General features: G+C 44.2%; 2 protein-coding genes across 2 annotated transcripts in view; one reads left to right on the top strand and one right to left on the bottom strand.

Moving 5' to 3' along the window:
* rftn2 (raftlin family member 2) overlaps positions 1–9,655 on the bottom strand; it is a 30,454-nt gene extending 20,799 nt beyond the window's left edge. Inside the window, exon 1 of the mRNA XM_074695595.1 lies at positions 8,533–9,655. The gene's annotated coding sequence lies outside the window, so the exon portion shown is untranslated. The remainder of the gene's footprint in view (positions 1–8,532) is intronic.
* Positions 2,501–15,823, top strand: part of plcl1 (phospholipase C like 1) — a 61,845-nt gene continuing 48,522 nt past the window's right edge. The window contains exon 1 of the mRNA XM_074695592.1: positions 2,501–3,415. Coding sequence (XP_074551693.1) covers positions 3,245–3,415 — 171 coding nt within the window. The 5' untranslated portion in view covers positions 2,501–3,244. The remainder of the gene's footprint in view (positions 3,416–15,823) is intronic.

Consider the following 15,823-nt stretch of genomic DNA (forward strand, 5'->3'; position numbering starts at 1 on the left):
ACTGTTGAAGATCCAGTCAAAGTGTTACCCTGGTGCAGCCTCCAGATTTTGCGTGGTGATTAAAATCTACAAACCATCAATGATTTTCACACACAGCAAGAGACAAGGAACACAACCACCTTTCAAACAACTGGTTATCTAGTGTGCAGAAGATAATAACAAATTCAGTCAAACATCAAATTCCCGGCCTGAAGGAGGCGCTATGTGCAACAGTTGCGTGATAGTTCCGTTGTAGTATTTGCCACTGTGTACTGTGCAAAAATACATCACATGAGAAGACACCACACAGCTTAGCTTTTGCTCTCGGCTACAGATCTTAACCAGCTTTCAAACCAGGCGGCCCCAGTGTACATCATTAGCAGCACAACTAACGTAGATTTGCATCATCATACTTTGCCTGTTGAAGGCCAGAGTGAGCCAGCACCTAACAAGGTATAATACTCAAGGTCCCTTTTAATTCACCAACTGAAGAATTTCTCTTGCCTTATTGGTCTTACTGAATGTTATAAGGGGTATATATATGAAAGAAGAGGATCAAGAATGCACAAGAATGAAAATTAAAACATTACCGTCCAGAATGTGTGTAACTGAACACGTGTTAGAAACCTTAGTTTCGACAATGAGTCTTTAGCTTCTATTTCTGTCTTTTTGACCATGATGAGAAAAATACGAAGTGGACAGATTCCCTCTCTGCGAATGAACACCAAGCACACACATACTGACAGAGAGGTGTTACTGCTCAGCTTCATGCACTAATGGACCTCACCAGCTGACCACATTCCACAGCTGTGTGACTCAGGCACACACACACACACACACACACACACACACACACACACACACACACACACACACACACACACACACACACACACACACACACCGGCCTCATATCTGCTCATGCGGGAACACCTTCGAAAAATAATTTAGGGGGATTCAGAGTATAAGTCAGAAAACCTTCAAAGTGTTTCCACTCGTGCTCAGAGTTCAGCTGGGATTTGGGGCTTTTTTTGGGCACACGCTTGGTCTGAGGGAGAGTTTTATTATTTCAGACATTTTTTCTGCAGGACTTCATTTTACCCTTGAACTTGTTTTATGTAACTCTGAATCAGAGGAGCACTTCCAAACCGTACCACCAAAATCAGACAGCCATGTTGGTGGCATGCTTCTGTAAACTTTTTGTTTCATTTGGCAAAACCTAAAAGTTTAATATCTTCAAACTAACAGATTATTGAAACAGAAATGATCTATTCGGACACAATCATGTTTTGAACCAGGCTGTAGACATGACATGATGTGGTTTCTGCCGTTTCTGCAGACAGCCTCTAGTGGATACTCAAGGAACTGCAGATTTCCTGCATGTTATTCTACACACTTGTCCTGTTTCCTGCTCTTTTTACCATTATGTCCTCCTTAAATAAAGGCCAAAAAGGCCCCCATGACAATTGCAAAATAAAAATTGTGTCCAAAACATCTACTTACTCAACAACATTAATTTCCTCAGCCTCTGCTGTTTCGTTCTTTTCTTTTCAAGCAGATCTTAGGCAGTAAATGAGGCTGACATCCAAGACACGCTCTGCACAGGAAAGAAGATCCACAGTGCTTCTAACTTGAGGATTAGTCATGTTTTGGATAACAGGTGTGAAACTTTGTGTGTGCAACCTGCTGATATGTCCTTGAACGAGACATTATATCGCCTCCAGCTCCTGAGTCCTGCTGCCTCCCTGACCCTGACCTTTTACCCTCTCTGGAAGAGGCTCAGGAGAGAAAAGGCAATTTTGCCAGACGATGAATAATGAATCAGACTTTTATTACCAAGCTCACCAATCTCTGCAGGTCTGCCCATCAGTCTGATCTCACCGCAGCTGGACAATATGAAGGGGTCAGAGGTCAAAGGCGCCCCAGACATCTTCATTTAGCCACATCCTGAGGATATGAGGATATGAGGACAGTCTGTCAACACAGACGACAGATTGGACGGGTGTGTTTTTGCAGAGCGACAGCTGTCTTTGAGGAATTTACACCCCTCACAGTGATGATGATGATGTTGATATTGATGATGATGATGATGACGATGATGATAATGATGATAATGATGGAGGACACCTTAGATTTGATCAGTAGATGATGATTGGTATATGTTAAATCATATGTTCACACTCTGAATTATTAATGTGCTGAAGAAAAAAAGTGTTTATTTGATTTTCTGTTATTGTTTGTGTTACTTTCTTCCAGTGTGTCATGTTTCTGTACGTTGCAGGTGTTTGAGGTAAGGAATGCAATCCTTGTTCCTGCTCTCTGGTTTTATACCAACACAAGCCTCCCTCAGCTCCCGGGTCTCACCTCTCCTCCTATCACCGCCTCTGACTTCGTCCAAATCTCCCAGCGGCCGCGCGCATTGGCCTCTCCACGCGTCACTCATGATTCCGGGGCAGCGTGTGGGAGGAGCCGGGCGCGGGGATGACGGGAGGGGTGGCGGGTTAGAGGCGGTGCGACTGTCATTTGTGTTCCCTGATCTCGTCAAAAGTCGCCTGTTTGTTGCCTTGAGTCCAGCCAGCACTGCCTCGGTGTGTGTGTTCATTCGGGGCAATGCGCTCCACCAGGACATACGCAAGGAATCCTTCCTCCTTCCACGACGAACGCAGCGCAAGTTCGCCCCTGTCTGCACTTTGACATCGATGTGTGTTTTGGGGAGAGGAGGAGTAGCAGGGTTTCGGGTTGCTTCTACGCGGAGCTGGAATGCTTTCAAGCCTCTTTTTCTCACCAAACCGCCTCGTTTTCGTCTGTTCTCCACACACAGGCAAGCTTTGAGCGATTCCGACGCACAAACTGAACCCGGAGCCGCCTCGAGGACACCCGAGACAGTGTGGGAACCGCGAGGACTTGTTGCGCGCATCCGGGGAGCGCACGAGTCCGGTTTACATCCAACTGTACCTGCGTGTGGGGCTTTGATTTGAGCAAAGGGAGGCTCACTGGAGCGGGAGTGCTCAGTGGATGTCAGATAGACCCTCAGCCTGAAGTCAGCACGGCTCGGTGCGCTTTGGGAATCTGTTCTTCATTAACCAAATTGGGGTGATTAGTTTCCTCCAGTCAGACTGTCAGAGCTGCGGATGCTCCAGGAAACCAGGCACCCAGTTCTCCTGCTTTAAATGGAACCAAGACACAACAGAGTCAAACTTTATCCGGGTCACATCCTCTTGAGCTGATTATTTTCCCTCCTCGTGTTTTTCTCTTCGTGTCCACGATGTCTGAGAGAGATGGATATGGAGACAGCGACGGCGCTCCGGACTGCATCCCACCGAGAGCGCCCCGTGGCCGGCGGAGTGGAGTCATCCTCCCCGGTGGGGGCCAGGACAACGACACCATCCTCCTGGAGACAGTGAAGGCAGCACCTCGCCGGAGCAGCATCATTAAGGTAAATAAACCGCACATGCTACTGGGTTTGGCGCAGGGTGCCTGTTACACACACACGCACACGCACACACACGGAACAGATAAAGTTTGTTGGTTAAATTTGCTCATCTGTTGTTGTCATATTGAGTTAGAACACCAGGCTCCACATATTGGTGTTTCTGTTCAGCAGTGGGGGAGATATCTTTAAAGAAATCATATATGACGCATGGAGCTGTGGCTCAGACTTTTTTGCGTTGGTTTACACTGAAAGCTTAAAGGTTGGCCTTCATTTTGCTGAATCCTTCTCTTCTGAATCCCACCTGGACTCTCCAAGGCCAGCTCCTTGATGTTGACGCGCGTGTGTGAGCAGCGCGTCCCGCGGCACGCGTTTGCGGAGCTTCCAGGCGCGTCACATGTGCGTAATAGTCGAATTCCTTCCTCGGCGTTTCTTCCCTGAGACTGAAGTTGACACACCACATTCTCAGATAATAGGATAACCGTGTCAGGTGAACTAGTGAAGTTTTGACTTGTAATCTGTGACTCTGTGTGACACTTCTCTCTGCTGCTGTTGCTGCTGCTACGTGGGAATTCAGACTAAAAGCTGCTTCTGGATTAGTTTCCTTTCCTTTTGAAAAGAGCTTGAAGACATTTTTCCAGGGATTTAATGGCAGAGTAGAGAGTTCATAGAGGATCAATGATTCTGAGGGAATGTTACAGTGACTCTCCAGCAGACAGGTCCTCTGAATTCTCTCAGTCTGTGGAGGAATTCACTGCAACCACTCTTCTCTTTAGTTGTAAAAAAGAAGCTGTCAGATGAGAACTCAAAACATCATGTTTATAAAGTTTACCTTGAAGCATTGTCCCTCAATCTGACTGGTGTTTAAATATAAAGATAAACAAAGTGTTTAGAAACTGTAGCTTGAGGTGTCACGGTGCTCTTTGTTTTCTTTTCTTCTTTCATCTCCTGTTTTATCCTCGACTTGTGCAGCAAGGGTGAATTGCATTATGTGTTTGTGGTTTTATTGGCATGTGCTTCTGAGCACATGTGGACTAATGTTTTTATTCATTGATAACTGCAGAGGAAGCTTGATGTGTCCAAAACACATCAGCCCAAGTGGACAGATAATACCGCTATCCTAATCAAATCATTTCCCCATCATTTGGATACTTTTAATGACTTTTATAATTTATTGACGATAAGACTAATGCAGGGAACTGGTGGGAAAGGCAAGAGAGGATGAAAAGCAGCAGAAGACATGTTTTTTAAAAAAACCCTCTATAAAATGTGTTTAGGCACACCTGAGAGGAGGCTGTGGGGCTCAGGAGTAAGATTGGGTTGTCAGCTAATCAGAAGAAAGGTGCTTTGCATGTTAGAACCTCTCCGAGCAAGAAACTGAACACCAAAGAGCTCCCGAAGGCGTAGCCAGCAGTGTGTAAGAGTGTGTGTGTAAGAGTGTGTATCAGATCAGATCAGGTTGGCGTTCACTTTGCATGACAGTCTCTACCATCTACAGGCAGGTATTATATGTATGAATGTGGCATCATGCCTCTGGAAGCTTTGTGACAGCTACATGACTTTTTTGACCTGAGGGTCAGAAAAACTTGGACACATCAGGCAAGTTTATGAAATAAGAGCAGGGAAAAATATCCAAAAGCTCAGTTTTTTTCTGCTCTGTTGTGGATGAAAGGTGGAGGTGTAACAGGTGCAGACATGAACAAATTTATACTTTGCGTCTCTAGTTTCCAACTCTGCAAGACCACGGGGTAAATCTAAAGAGTCCTGAGGTGATTAGTGGGGGGAAACAAGTTTTCTGCGAGTAATTCTGCCTGTTTATAATTGAAAAAGTAGGTTTAGAGGAAGTGCTGAGGCACTCAGTGAAAGCACTTATTGTTTGCATATACTGTGTTTGCACCCTGCTATTTGCTGTTTACATCTGCTCGATGTTTCAGTGCATGCTCAAAGAGAAACCGAGCTTTCCATCATTTAGAAATATCTGTATCCGTGTAAACACAATCAACATGGGAATGTAGAAGTCTGATGGATTTGAAGAAGGGTGACTTATAAGATCCCCCGAAGTGTACCTGATGTCTGGCCCTCGACCCCTCACCCACTGACCGGGTGACATCACAGTGTCATCGTGCTTTTCCACCCTCACCTGTACTCATATTGCAGGTCACTGACCCTCCTGTCGTAGCGGGCTGAGGATCATGTTGTGGGATCATTTCCGTCACATATCCGCTCACCTGTCCCCCTCAGGTTCTGTGTTTCCAGGTCACTCAGTGGAGCAGAAACCCGGGGGGGAGGAGGATGATTTCTGACGTTAAAGACCACAGAGGGGCGAGAGATTCAGACTGAGTGACCTTCTCAGCTCATTTCACATGTGATAGTAACACGTCGGCTCCATATTTCACGTCAGGGGGGTGGAGGGGTAGGGGGTTGGGGGGTGATTCTCTGTCAGGATCACGATGTTCGTACCAAGCGTGAGTCAGCCCAGAGAGCCCCATCTGGAGGACTCAGCTGAACAGAGACGCCTTTGACTGCTGCAGGGGAGGAAGTGGATGAAAGGATGGACAGATGAGGGGGGAGTGATGTCAGTGACAGGCACGATCAGCTGTGACATCTGGGGACGGATATCAGAGCACAGAAGCTCTCATATTTGACTGGATGTGTCAGAGTATCGATATCTGTCAGAGACTGAATGACTGCTCCTCTCGGAGTTCAGTCCACAACTTCCTCCTGGTTCAGCCCAAAACAAATCCCTCACATGCACATTCCACCAGACAAAACCAGCAGATAACTGATCAACCTGATAAAGAGGAAGTCCAGATACTTCAGCCTTGATGGATTCTTCCAGGATTTAAAGCTCTCTGAAGACGGTCTGTACCCGCTCTGTGAAAGGGCGAGGTCATTTCATGCATGGCTCACATTACTATGACAACACACAGACGCCCACACACAACATGCTACCTCATACCCACACACACACGTGCACATACACCCCTGTTGATTCAGCTCACCCCATCAAAACATACACACACATGCAGGCAATTAAAGCAGGCCTTGTTCAGTCCTCAGTAATTATATCCTCAGCCTGAGAGTATTTAGTTATTGGTTGAGATAATTGACATCATCAACATTTTGAGCATCAGCAGAGTGCCTCCGAGCGTCAGAAGCATCTTTTAGAGCTCTATCAGATCTCTGTCCAAGCTTTTCGGAGGAATATTAGAAATTTGCAAACTAAATGTTTCATTAAAGACTAATACTGAAGCAGTTGTGAGCATCAAATGTGTGTTTTAGACATCTGTCCTGAATTCATCCTGAGAAAATCACTGTGCAAATTGTATCAAATTGCCATAAAATGAATTATAGATTAATTTAATGGTCAGCTGCTGATCAATTCGATGATTTTGAACATGAATCTACCTTAGAAAGCTCATTCAACATCTGAAAAAATGAACTCAAAGTGCATTCAACTGTTGTTTGCACACGTCTGACTTTCCTGGAGTGCATCTCTGAAGTTTTGTTCAAACCTCTCAGTTCTGTTCTGGCTGCTCATCTTTTTCCTGACAACTCATCTGAGAGAGTTTCAGATCGGAGTCTTGAAAACGCTCCAACAATCTGTGACCCTTGTGACCCCTGAAACCAGAAATAACTGTTCTTTCTTTTTCTGGTTTAATAAGAAAATAATTCAAAGTGCTGGACTCCAGAGGACGTGGGGAGGGTTTAAATCTGAATTACGAGCTGTGGTTGTTTTTTGCCTGCAACTGAATGAGCTCTTTGCAGAAATTCTCTCACATTAAATGTAAAAAAAAATGCTGAAGAATGAAACTTAAAGAGGAAGTTAAACTTCTTTAGGAGTTTCATGAGTCCTCCCACTTCACTCATTCATGCTCTGTGACTCAGGTTGATGAGTTGCTTTTGTGTTTCGCCTCATCAGGTATTAAGAGCGAGTTAAAGAGACGTTAATCTCAATCAAGTTAAACACATTAAACTCAGGCTGTTATATTAATTTCACCCCACAAAGCCTTTAGCAATTAGCTTAAAGCAGTGGAGTGTAGGAGTGCAGAGGAGGGGATGCTGATGGTGGAGACAGAGCGCGGTGCTGGATGAACCATCGAGTTAAAACTCAAAGGATGGAAACCAGACCGACTCCTCTGCAACTCTGTCACAGGTCCATATTCAGTTATATCAGAGGCAAATACAGCTGCAGATTTTAGGACAAACCCTCCTAACCATGGAGGGAACAGACATTCTCTAGGCTTTTTTTGTTGGTGTTTTCTTGTAGACATCATCAAACTTACTTAGTTTTATAAAGCAGTCCTGCAAACATCAAACCCTTTTCGTATTGCATCAGTATCTCAGATTTTAAAAGGTTAAATCTTCATGATAATTATCTGGACGCAGTTATCTGCTCTTTTCTTCTCCAGGAGCAGCTAATCCATGTATTTTGTTCTGGCTTTTCAAAGAAACACCGGATTGGATTAAACTGTTACACAGACAGATATTCAAAAAAGACCAAAGCCGGATTACCAGAGCTTCATGAGAGACTGTGCCCTACTGACTTTGTCCAAAGGAGGTGCCAAAATCCACACAAAAGGAAAGTTCCCCACAGATGTTTGAAAAAATAGTTTTGAGAAAATTAGCAGTTTGCAGGGACTTTAAAAAAAACCCAGAGTCTTATTTATCTACTTTTCTTTACTTGACTGAATCCAGCTGCCTGCTTGGTTCAGAATAACCCTAATCACTTGGAGCAAAGATTATCTGACCCTCCTTCAAAGTTTTGAAAAACACAAACTGGTGATTTTATCCATATAACCTGGACTGGATCACTGGAAACCGTTTTTAAGAAGAATGAAGGCTTTATCCAATCATGTAACTTCCCTACTTAATGTAAACTTTTATATGTTATGGTTTGTAAGTTTTTAAATTTTATAGCACAAACTGTCACACACAAAATTGCACATCTAGGTAGGCTGGCCTGATACAGACTGATGGAGGGTTTAACAGCCCACTCCCACTCCACACTCAATATGGTGAATCCTCAAACTGTGACACACTCAGGTTTTCCTGGATGAGACTCAGGAGACAGCACGCTCCGTGGTGTTTCTGACAGATCCTCGTGTTGCCTGACTGCTCACCATTTGGATGCTGAAGGACGCCGTCTTCCTCCGTCTCTTGTCCCACTGTCGTGTTTGCAGAGCAGAGAGAGCAACCACTGGACTGTTTAGTGTTTCTGCAGGTTTCCAAAGATTTAAGAGAACCTAACGGGAACTGGAGCATGGTTTTGATCCTCAAAGTGACAGAAATACAGCGGCACAACTCTCATCCTTCACTCCACCACTTATCCCGTAGCAGGTAGACTGAGTGTTGGGCAGTAAATTAGGATTTAGACACGTTTCTATCACCATCATTTAAACCCTGAGAGGTGTGGAGTCTCTCTTGAGGCAGTTATTCTGCAGAAATACGACAAAATGCTCTGAATTTGGGCAACTGGAAGCAGATGAGAGCAAATGGGGAGTCGTGCTAGCGACAAGTGCATGACGTTTTGTTCCATTTATGAGGATAAACGGTGAAAGTAATGCACTGCACGGCCTCATTCTGCTGCTGAGTCATCTCTGTGTGTCAGGAGGATCCAAACGGAGTAAAACCAGGAGGAATTAACCAAGCAGTGTCCCTAAGAGGAGCTGTTTGAATTGTCTTAAAGCTCAGAGAAATGTGCTTCAGGGTTTCTTTTTATATTCACTTTAGTCCAATGTCCACTGGAACATCCTGTCCCACAATCCCTTTCACCAGGTGCATTTACGGCAATGCACTTCAGTGACATCTGCTCCCTGGAGAAGCTTAAGTGCATCTGATTGTCTTTGAACAATAGCAGCTTTTTTCCCACTGCTACGAGTTCTCCTTCAATCTTACCTTTACCTCGTAAACATTTTCATTCAGGTAAAGTTCGATTGTTCAGGAAACATAGAATCCTGGAGTTTGAGCCTCATGTGTTGTGAGGCTGAATTGAAGGCTGGATGCTGACACTGAAGTTTCAAAACACTGAATGAATTTGCATGTGAACTGTGTCAGTGTTTGGCATCTTTTGCTTCATGTGACAGAGACAAACATCCTAAAGTTCACACATTTTGCAGCATTTGGACAACAACATCAAAGCTGCAGAATTTACCATTAGGATTAAATGTCCATCAATCTAGCATTAGGCTAGTTGTTGAGATGTTCAGCCTGAACTCTGATGTTCTGCTTCCATCTTGGCTCTGCTGAGTATTTTCGAGCTGCAGGTTTCCAGCTTGTGTTGTAAAACAGGTCATTTCTCCTCTTTATGAATCCTCAGGAGCAGAAAGGAAAGCTTAGCAAACCATGAAGGTTTAAAAATGAATAATGCACAGTTCTGGAAAGTCCTGGAGAAGTCCTGGAATTTGCAAACAGAGCTGCAGTGGGAATCCTGTTTACATCTGATCGGAGTCTCCGAGGTTATTTTGGTCTTTTCTCAGACACACAGCCACGTTTCCTTTTTCTCCCATCTGCACGCCTCACTCTGAAACCTTCTGTTTTATTTTGTCTTTGTCTTTTCCAAACGCTGTTCCCCCTCCCTCTCGTCTTCGGTCACACTTTGATGTTTTTTTTTTATTCACACTTTGTTCCGTTTACTCTAAGTCTCCGTCTCCCTCCTGCTGTGCCGGGAAGAGAACAACGATTTGTTGACAACATGCTCCTGGAAACCGATCAAGAGCGATGACAATGTGTCCCCTGTGATTTTATGTGTGTACGTGTGCGTATACTTGTGTGTGTGTGTGAATGCAAAGTGATGAGAGCCACTGAGGGCCCTCTGTCTCCCAGTATCACTCTGCTACTGGTGCCACAGCTCTCTGGGAACACACACCACCTCATCACAGCTGCCGGTCAGGAGATGTGCGAGAGAGACAAAGCACATGCAGCGCATCATCACCTTTGCATGGTTTAAAAAAGTGGCACAGCTTCAAAATCCAACCAAGTGGTTTTTAAAAAGGCTGTGCACAAAGTTCAAGCTCCTTTAGTTCAACGTTTTCTGACATTTTCCCCGTTATGAATATGTCGTCAGTGTTAAATGTGAGGGTTTTGATTAGCAGTCACTTTTCAAGCCTACCAAGACAATTTTAAGAGGTTTGTCAGCAGGAAACTGCTTCATGCACATGCAAGCTGCAGCAACATAGGGGAAAATGAAACATAAGTCACAAATCTAACTCTTTGGGGATTTTTCCCCTGAAACTCAAGATATGTTGCAAAAATCTGCAGAATAAAACCCTGCAGTAGTATTCAAGGAGGTGTAACTCCTTCGTTTGTATTCCTGCAACTTTATTGCCCCATTTATGTTTCTCAGAATAAGTCTTTTGGTACATCTCAAGCTTAGGATGCACCAATATGAAAATTTTGGATGATACCGATATCAGATATTAATATTGCTATAGTTATAGAATATAATAGAATAGAACTGTATTGTCATTGTAACAAGTGCAACGAAATTAAAGTCACAGCAGCAATCAAGTAAACAAAAGTAAGAAAGTGTAAAGAAAGTGCAAAAAGGTCCATAAGAAAATAGATGATGACAGCTTGTCCATCTTTCTCCAGTTCAGCCAGCCTCCACCTCCACAGGGTCCAGGACTGAGCTTCTTCTATCATGCTCCATCTCTGTGTCCTAGATCCAGTCTGCTCACAGCAGGTGCAGTTCTTCCAACATGGCGTTGGTGTCTAATGTTAGCTCCATTAGACATGTCTGTGAATAGCATGATGCTACTCTGCCCTCTGGTATTCCCTCTGTTGCTGGGTTAGCACAGCTAGCTCATCCATCTTATTGGGGATAGATCTTACGTTACCAATATTGATGGAAGGATGGAAGGAGAGGTCCATGTCGTCACTTCTTAGCTCACACCTGAGAACCAGCACGTCGTCCTCACCTTCTTCTCCTCACCTTGTGGGAAGACATCAGGCCTTACACCAGTTAGCATTGCTATGCTACAGGCTGCTAACAGCTGAGTTCACATGTAAACAATGTGACTATGGTTACATGTAGGATCTCCAAGCAAACACAGGAGAAAAAGTAGTAAAAATATCACTGAAGCCTCAAAAAGTTTGGTGTCCATGACCAACAAATGAGCCATACAAAGTAATGATCCACTCCAAATACAAAGATTACAAAAAAGAGACGAAAAAATTATAAGAAACGGACAAAGAAGAGAGAGCTGCTGCAAAAGGCAGCCATAGCCAGCAGGGCGGCTCCTAGCAACCTTATTGCTGATAACCATTTACTGATATCAATATTGGTAGAAACAAAACAAAACAAAACAGAAACAATCTGAGATGATGTGTCGAGGTAGTTCAGAGAGAAAAAATTGTGATAAAATACGACCATGGAGAGGATCAAAGGATGAAGCGCCCGAGATGAACGCGATCAAAAAAGTATGTTTTGTCTGTTTTTTTGGATCAAAAACAGGAAGAGACATACAAGAAGAGGTAGTTTTGGTGTTTACATAGTCATAGAAAACAATATTATTTGGGTCTAGAAAGATCATTCAAGATGCTCTGAAAATGGCAGGCAGCTAATGAGTAATATCGGCCCACTTTTACACATCAACCAGTGCTGATATGTTACAAACAACATCGGCTGATACTGAAATTGATACTGATACAAGCTCAGGTTGTTGCGCAAAGTTGCAGAGAAACTTTCTGAGTAACTTCGTCTCTATAAGACAGACAGAGAGACAGAGGGAGATTGAGAAAGAGTGACATATGTGAGAAAGCGTTCATGTCATTAGCGTTAATGCGACTGATGTGGGATTAAAATGGCGACCTTCACTCTCCCAAGGCGTTGAGGTTTCCAGCTCTGGAATTAAAACACTGGAGCATGACGAGGATTTCAGATTTGAATGACTGAAAACACTAGAGTCAAGCTGTGTGGATGCTGAGGGCGGACAGGGAGCAGATAACAAATCACCACAGTCAAATGAAACTGCTCACACCCAAAAACACAAACACATCGTCCACACTTTGTCCTCCTCTCAGCGTGGGTCACTCTGAGTTTCCTCCAAACAGGAAGATGATTTTTCTGCAGGCAGGGAAGGAAACGCTGAACGTGGCTGACAGGTTGTATAAATGTGAAGACTCGGCTTGAGGGGAAATTCTGAGAAAGGAGGATCGAGGAAGGAAAGGAGGGAGTTATTCAGGCAGATGTAGTGTGTGTGCGTGCGTGCGTGTGTGTGAGTGTCAACTCAGTGGTGCATGCTGTTCACCTCAGGGTGCTGAGATTGGTGAAAACTCCTGAGACTGCATGTCAGGTTGTTTTCTGTTTGGGACTCAGTTCAAAATTCATGAAAACACACAAACAGATCCTCAGAGATGTTCCAGAGAACGACTGAACCCTCTCCCTCCTGATCCTGTCGTCTGCAGTCACTATTCTGTTTTATCTACTGCAAACTGCACAGGGTTCCAAAGGATCAGGAATGATGCTGATGCCTCTAAGGCCAGGGGGTGTAACAGCAAGCTGCAGGTTTTCTGAGTTTCTCCTTAAACGTGAAGATGACGTCTGCAGGCAGAGGATGAGCTAATGGATGGTACTCACTCATTTGAGCGTGAGTTGTTGAAGTATTTTGCAAGCTGCAGATATAAAGTTTGCAGCTCTTTATTTGGAAATGAAGTGGAACTTGAAGCTTAAAAGCATCAGTTCACACATTCATCATGCTGACGTCACGGTGGAAACATCCTGAGCCAGCTCTCTGCAGATTCTGACACCAGCACTCACTTTACGTGACTCATCGGGGATGAAACACAGGGAGTGTTCCTCTGTGAGTCTTCACGTTTTATCATGAACCCAGAGATGGAAGTCAGACCTGGGAGGAGGTGTCACAATAGATGGTGCACCATCTCAATGAAGTCCTCCAGATGATGTCAACAGTGGTCCAAACTTTATGCTAAGCTAAGCCAACTATTTGAGGCTTTTTTATTATAAGTGAAAATCTTCCCAGAAATTTGAAAACGCAAAAGTTCTTCCCCCACAATCTTGAGTCCACTGAACACTCCTGTCCTCCCTCATGATCCGGACTTCACGTCATCCCCACAGACCCCAGGGGCTTCATTCCTTCTCTGTCCACATCTTGACTCTGAATTTAAAAAGGGATTTCCTTTATTTTTGCTCCAGTTTCAACAAACAAAGAAGAATAAAAACAAACTGATCAGGGTCTCCTTTGCTCCCAGTACAGAGAGAGATGTTGTGTCTCACGTCGGGCTCGGAGGCATTTTATCTCCTGTTTTACTCTGCCAGCCGCACAGGAATGTCACTAATGATGTTATCGGGATGAGCAGACTGAATTCTTCTTTCTTTAAACTGAGAAAGGAGCTGGACCCAGACGGGGTCTGTGAGGGGAGACGTCAGCCAGAAAGTGTCAGGATAAAGCGGTTTCAGGTGATCCTCTGCCGGACTCAGTCTGTGAAAGTTTCTGTCATATCTGTTGGCGAGAGATTCATCACTACACTGAGATGAGTGTGTCCACATACAGACCAGGGGTGTGTCCCGATTTACCAGAAGTTTAGCTCAACTGTGTGAGTGTGTGTGTGTGTGTGTGTGTGTGTGTGCGTGTGTGTGTGTGTGCTGCTGCACCTATGATGAATGTTTTTTGTTGGTTCCACGTAACAAAATCAGATTTTAGGGCATTAAGGCCGTCTGTGTTTGAGTTTCAGTGAGTCACTACTATGTGCAAGAGTGTGTGTGTACGTGTGTGTGTGAATGTGACAGAGAGAGAAAGGGGCATGTTTTGGCTCCTTTACAGCAGAGGAATGCTGTGCGGTTGCCAGACTCGGCTGCTGTGACTTCACTTGGACGAGCGGAGATCCCAGACGCTACACACACCTGCTGCCATGGCAACCACATACAGGACCCATACACCTCCTTCTCTCTCCCTCACTCACACACACACACACACACACACACACACACACACACACACACACATACAAACACACACTCACACACACACCCTCTTACCCTGTACTCTACGCTCAAAACCCTGAATCCTGACGCACACAGAAATATCATTTCAGTCTCCTCATAATTACACAGAAGGTAGTGTGGATTTCATCAGTGTGCGAACATGTGTGTATGTATGAGTGTGTGAGTGCATGTGTGTGAGTGTACAGTGAAAATCCAGATGAGATTGTCCTGTTTACTCCGGGCTGTAATTACAGTCGGTGTTTGATATTAATGAGCGACTCTTTCATCACTCCAGCTTCCCGAGCTGAATTAAAGCCTTGGACGAGCAGAGACAAAGAGCTCTGTGTCTGGCTTTGTGTCGTGACTTTTCACATGATGAGTCAAAACCACCTAGTGTATGTAAAGATGGACAACACCTTTCTACATCTAGCAAGTGAAGCCAAAATACTCCAGTTATGGGCCCTAACACCTCCTTCTGATAAATGAATCATTCTTGAAACATTAAATATCTTTTAATTATGACTTTGTGCCATCTCAGGGCAACAATCAGGTTAATGTATAGTGAATAGATGGCACCTGTCCTGCTCACCCTGTCAGGCTTCTTATCTAATCTTCATGTGATACACATCATCATCTTTTTATTTGATTAAATTCATTATCTTAATTTACTGATATGTCCGTGTCAGTTTGCGTCATTGCTGATGTAAATGCCTTGTTTGTTGTTTTCTACCTCGCAGGTTGAACTGCACTTTTTTAAGAAAGCGTCAGCAGTGACGTCAGCGCTGGCGTCCAGACGACAAGTGATGTCCAACTGTTTTTTCATTGTGCTGTTGATCTCTCTATAAAGCCCTGGACAGAGGAATCACCAGGGAGCAATCAATGAGAGTGTGATTCAGACACAGTGAGGGTCTGAGATCAGCTGAGGTACCAACGTCACACCTCTTCCTCAAACCAAAAGTGCAAAAAGCAGCAGCTGAGGCTGCCTCCAAAGAACTGGAACAGTCTCTGTGAATGATTTCACCAATCTCTGGCTGTGAAGTGTCCTGAAATGACTTTTTGTTGTGAATATGGGCTTTAATCGTACAGTTTTTATTCTATTATCATTGATATAAAGGCATAATGAGAGTCATGGCTGATTGAACTGACAGGTTGGTGACATTAGCAGTTCATAAATATGGATGGCGTGCCTCCATCACCTTGTGGTTTACAAAGAGATGCCAAAATATCACCAGAACAGGTGCTGATATGTTGCACTGGTGTCCTACTTTTGAGATGGATCTTCATAGTGTGTACCGTAGTTGGTTTGACTTGTAAGATCTGTGGCTCCATTGTGCTTAACGTGAAACTGTGACGTCTTATATAGTAAAGAGGTTGATCATACCTGTTGGAGATGAATGAAGTAGGATCTGAAAAGAAATGACCAAGTGTGTGTTGTTCTGGTCATCACACACAAACAGCACGGCTCTGTA

The sequence above is a fragment of the Halichoeres trimaculatus genome, unplaced genomic scaffold, assembly GCF_033239565.1.
Source record: "Halichoeres trimaculatus isolate MK-OKI-2021-1 unplaced genomic scaffold, fHalTri1.1 fHalTri1_scaffold_19, whole genome shotgun sequence".
Classification (NCBI taxonomy): domain Eukaryota; kingdom Metazoa; phylum Chordata; class Actinopteri; order Labriformes; family Labridae; genus Halichoeres; species Halichoeres trimaculatus.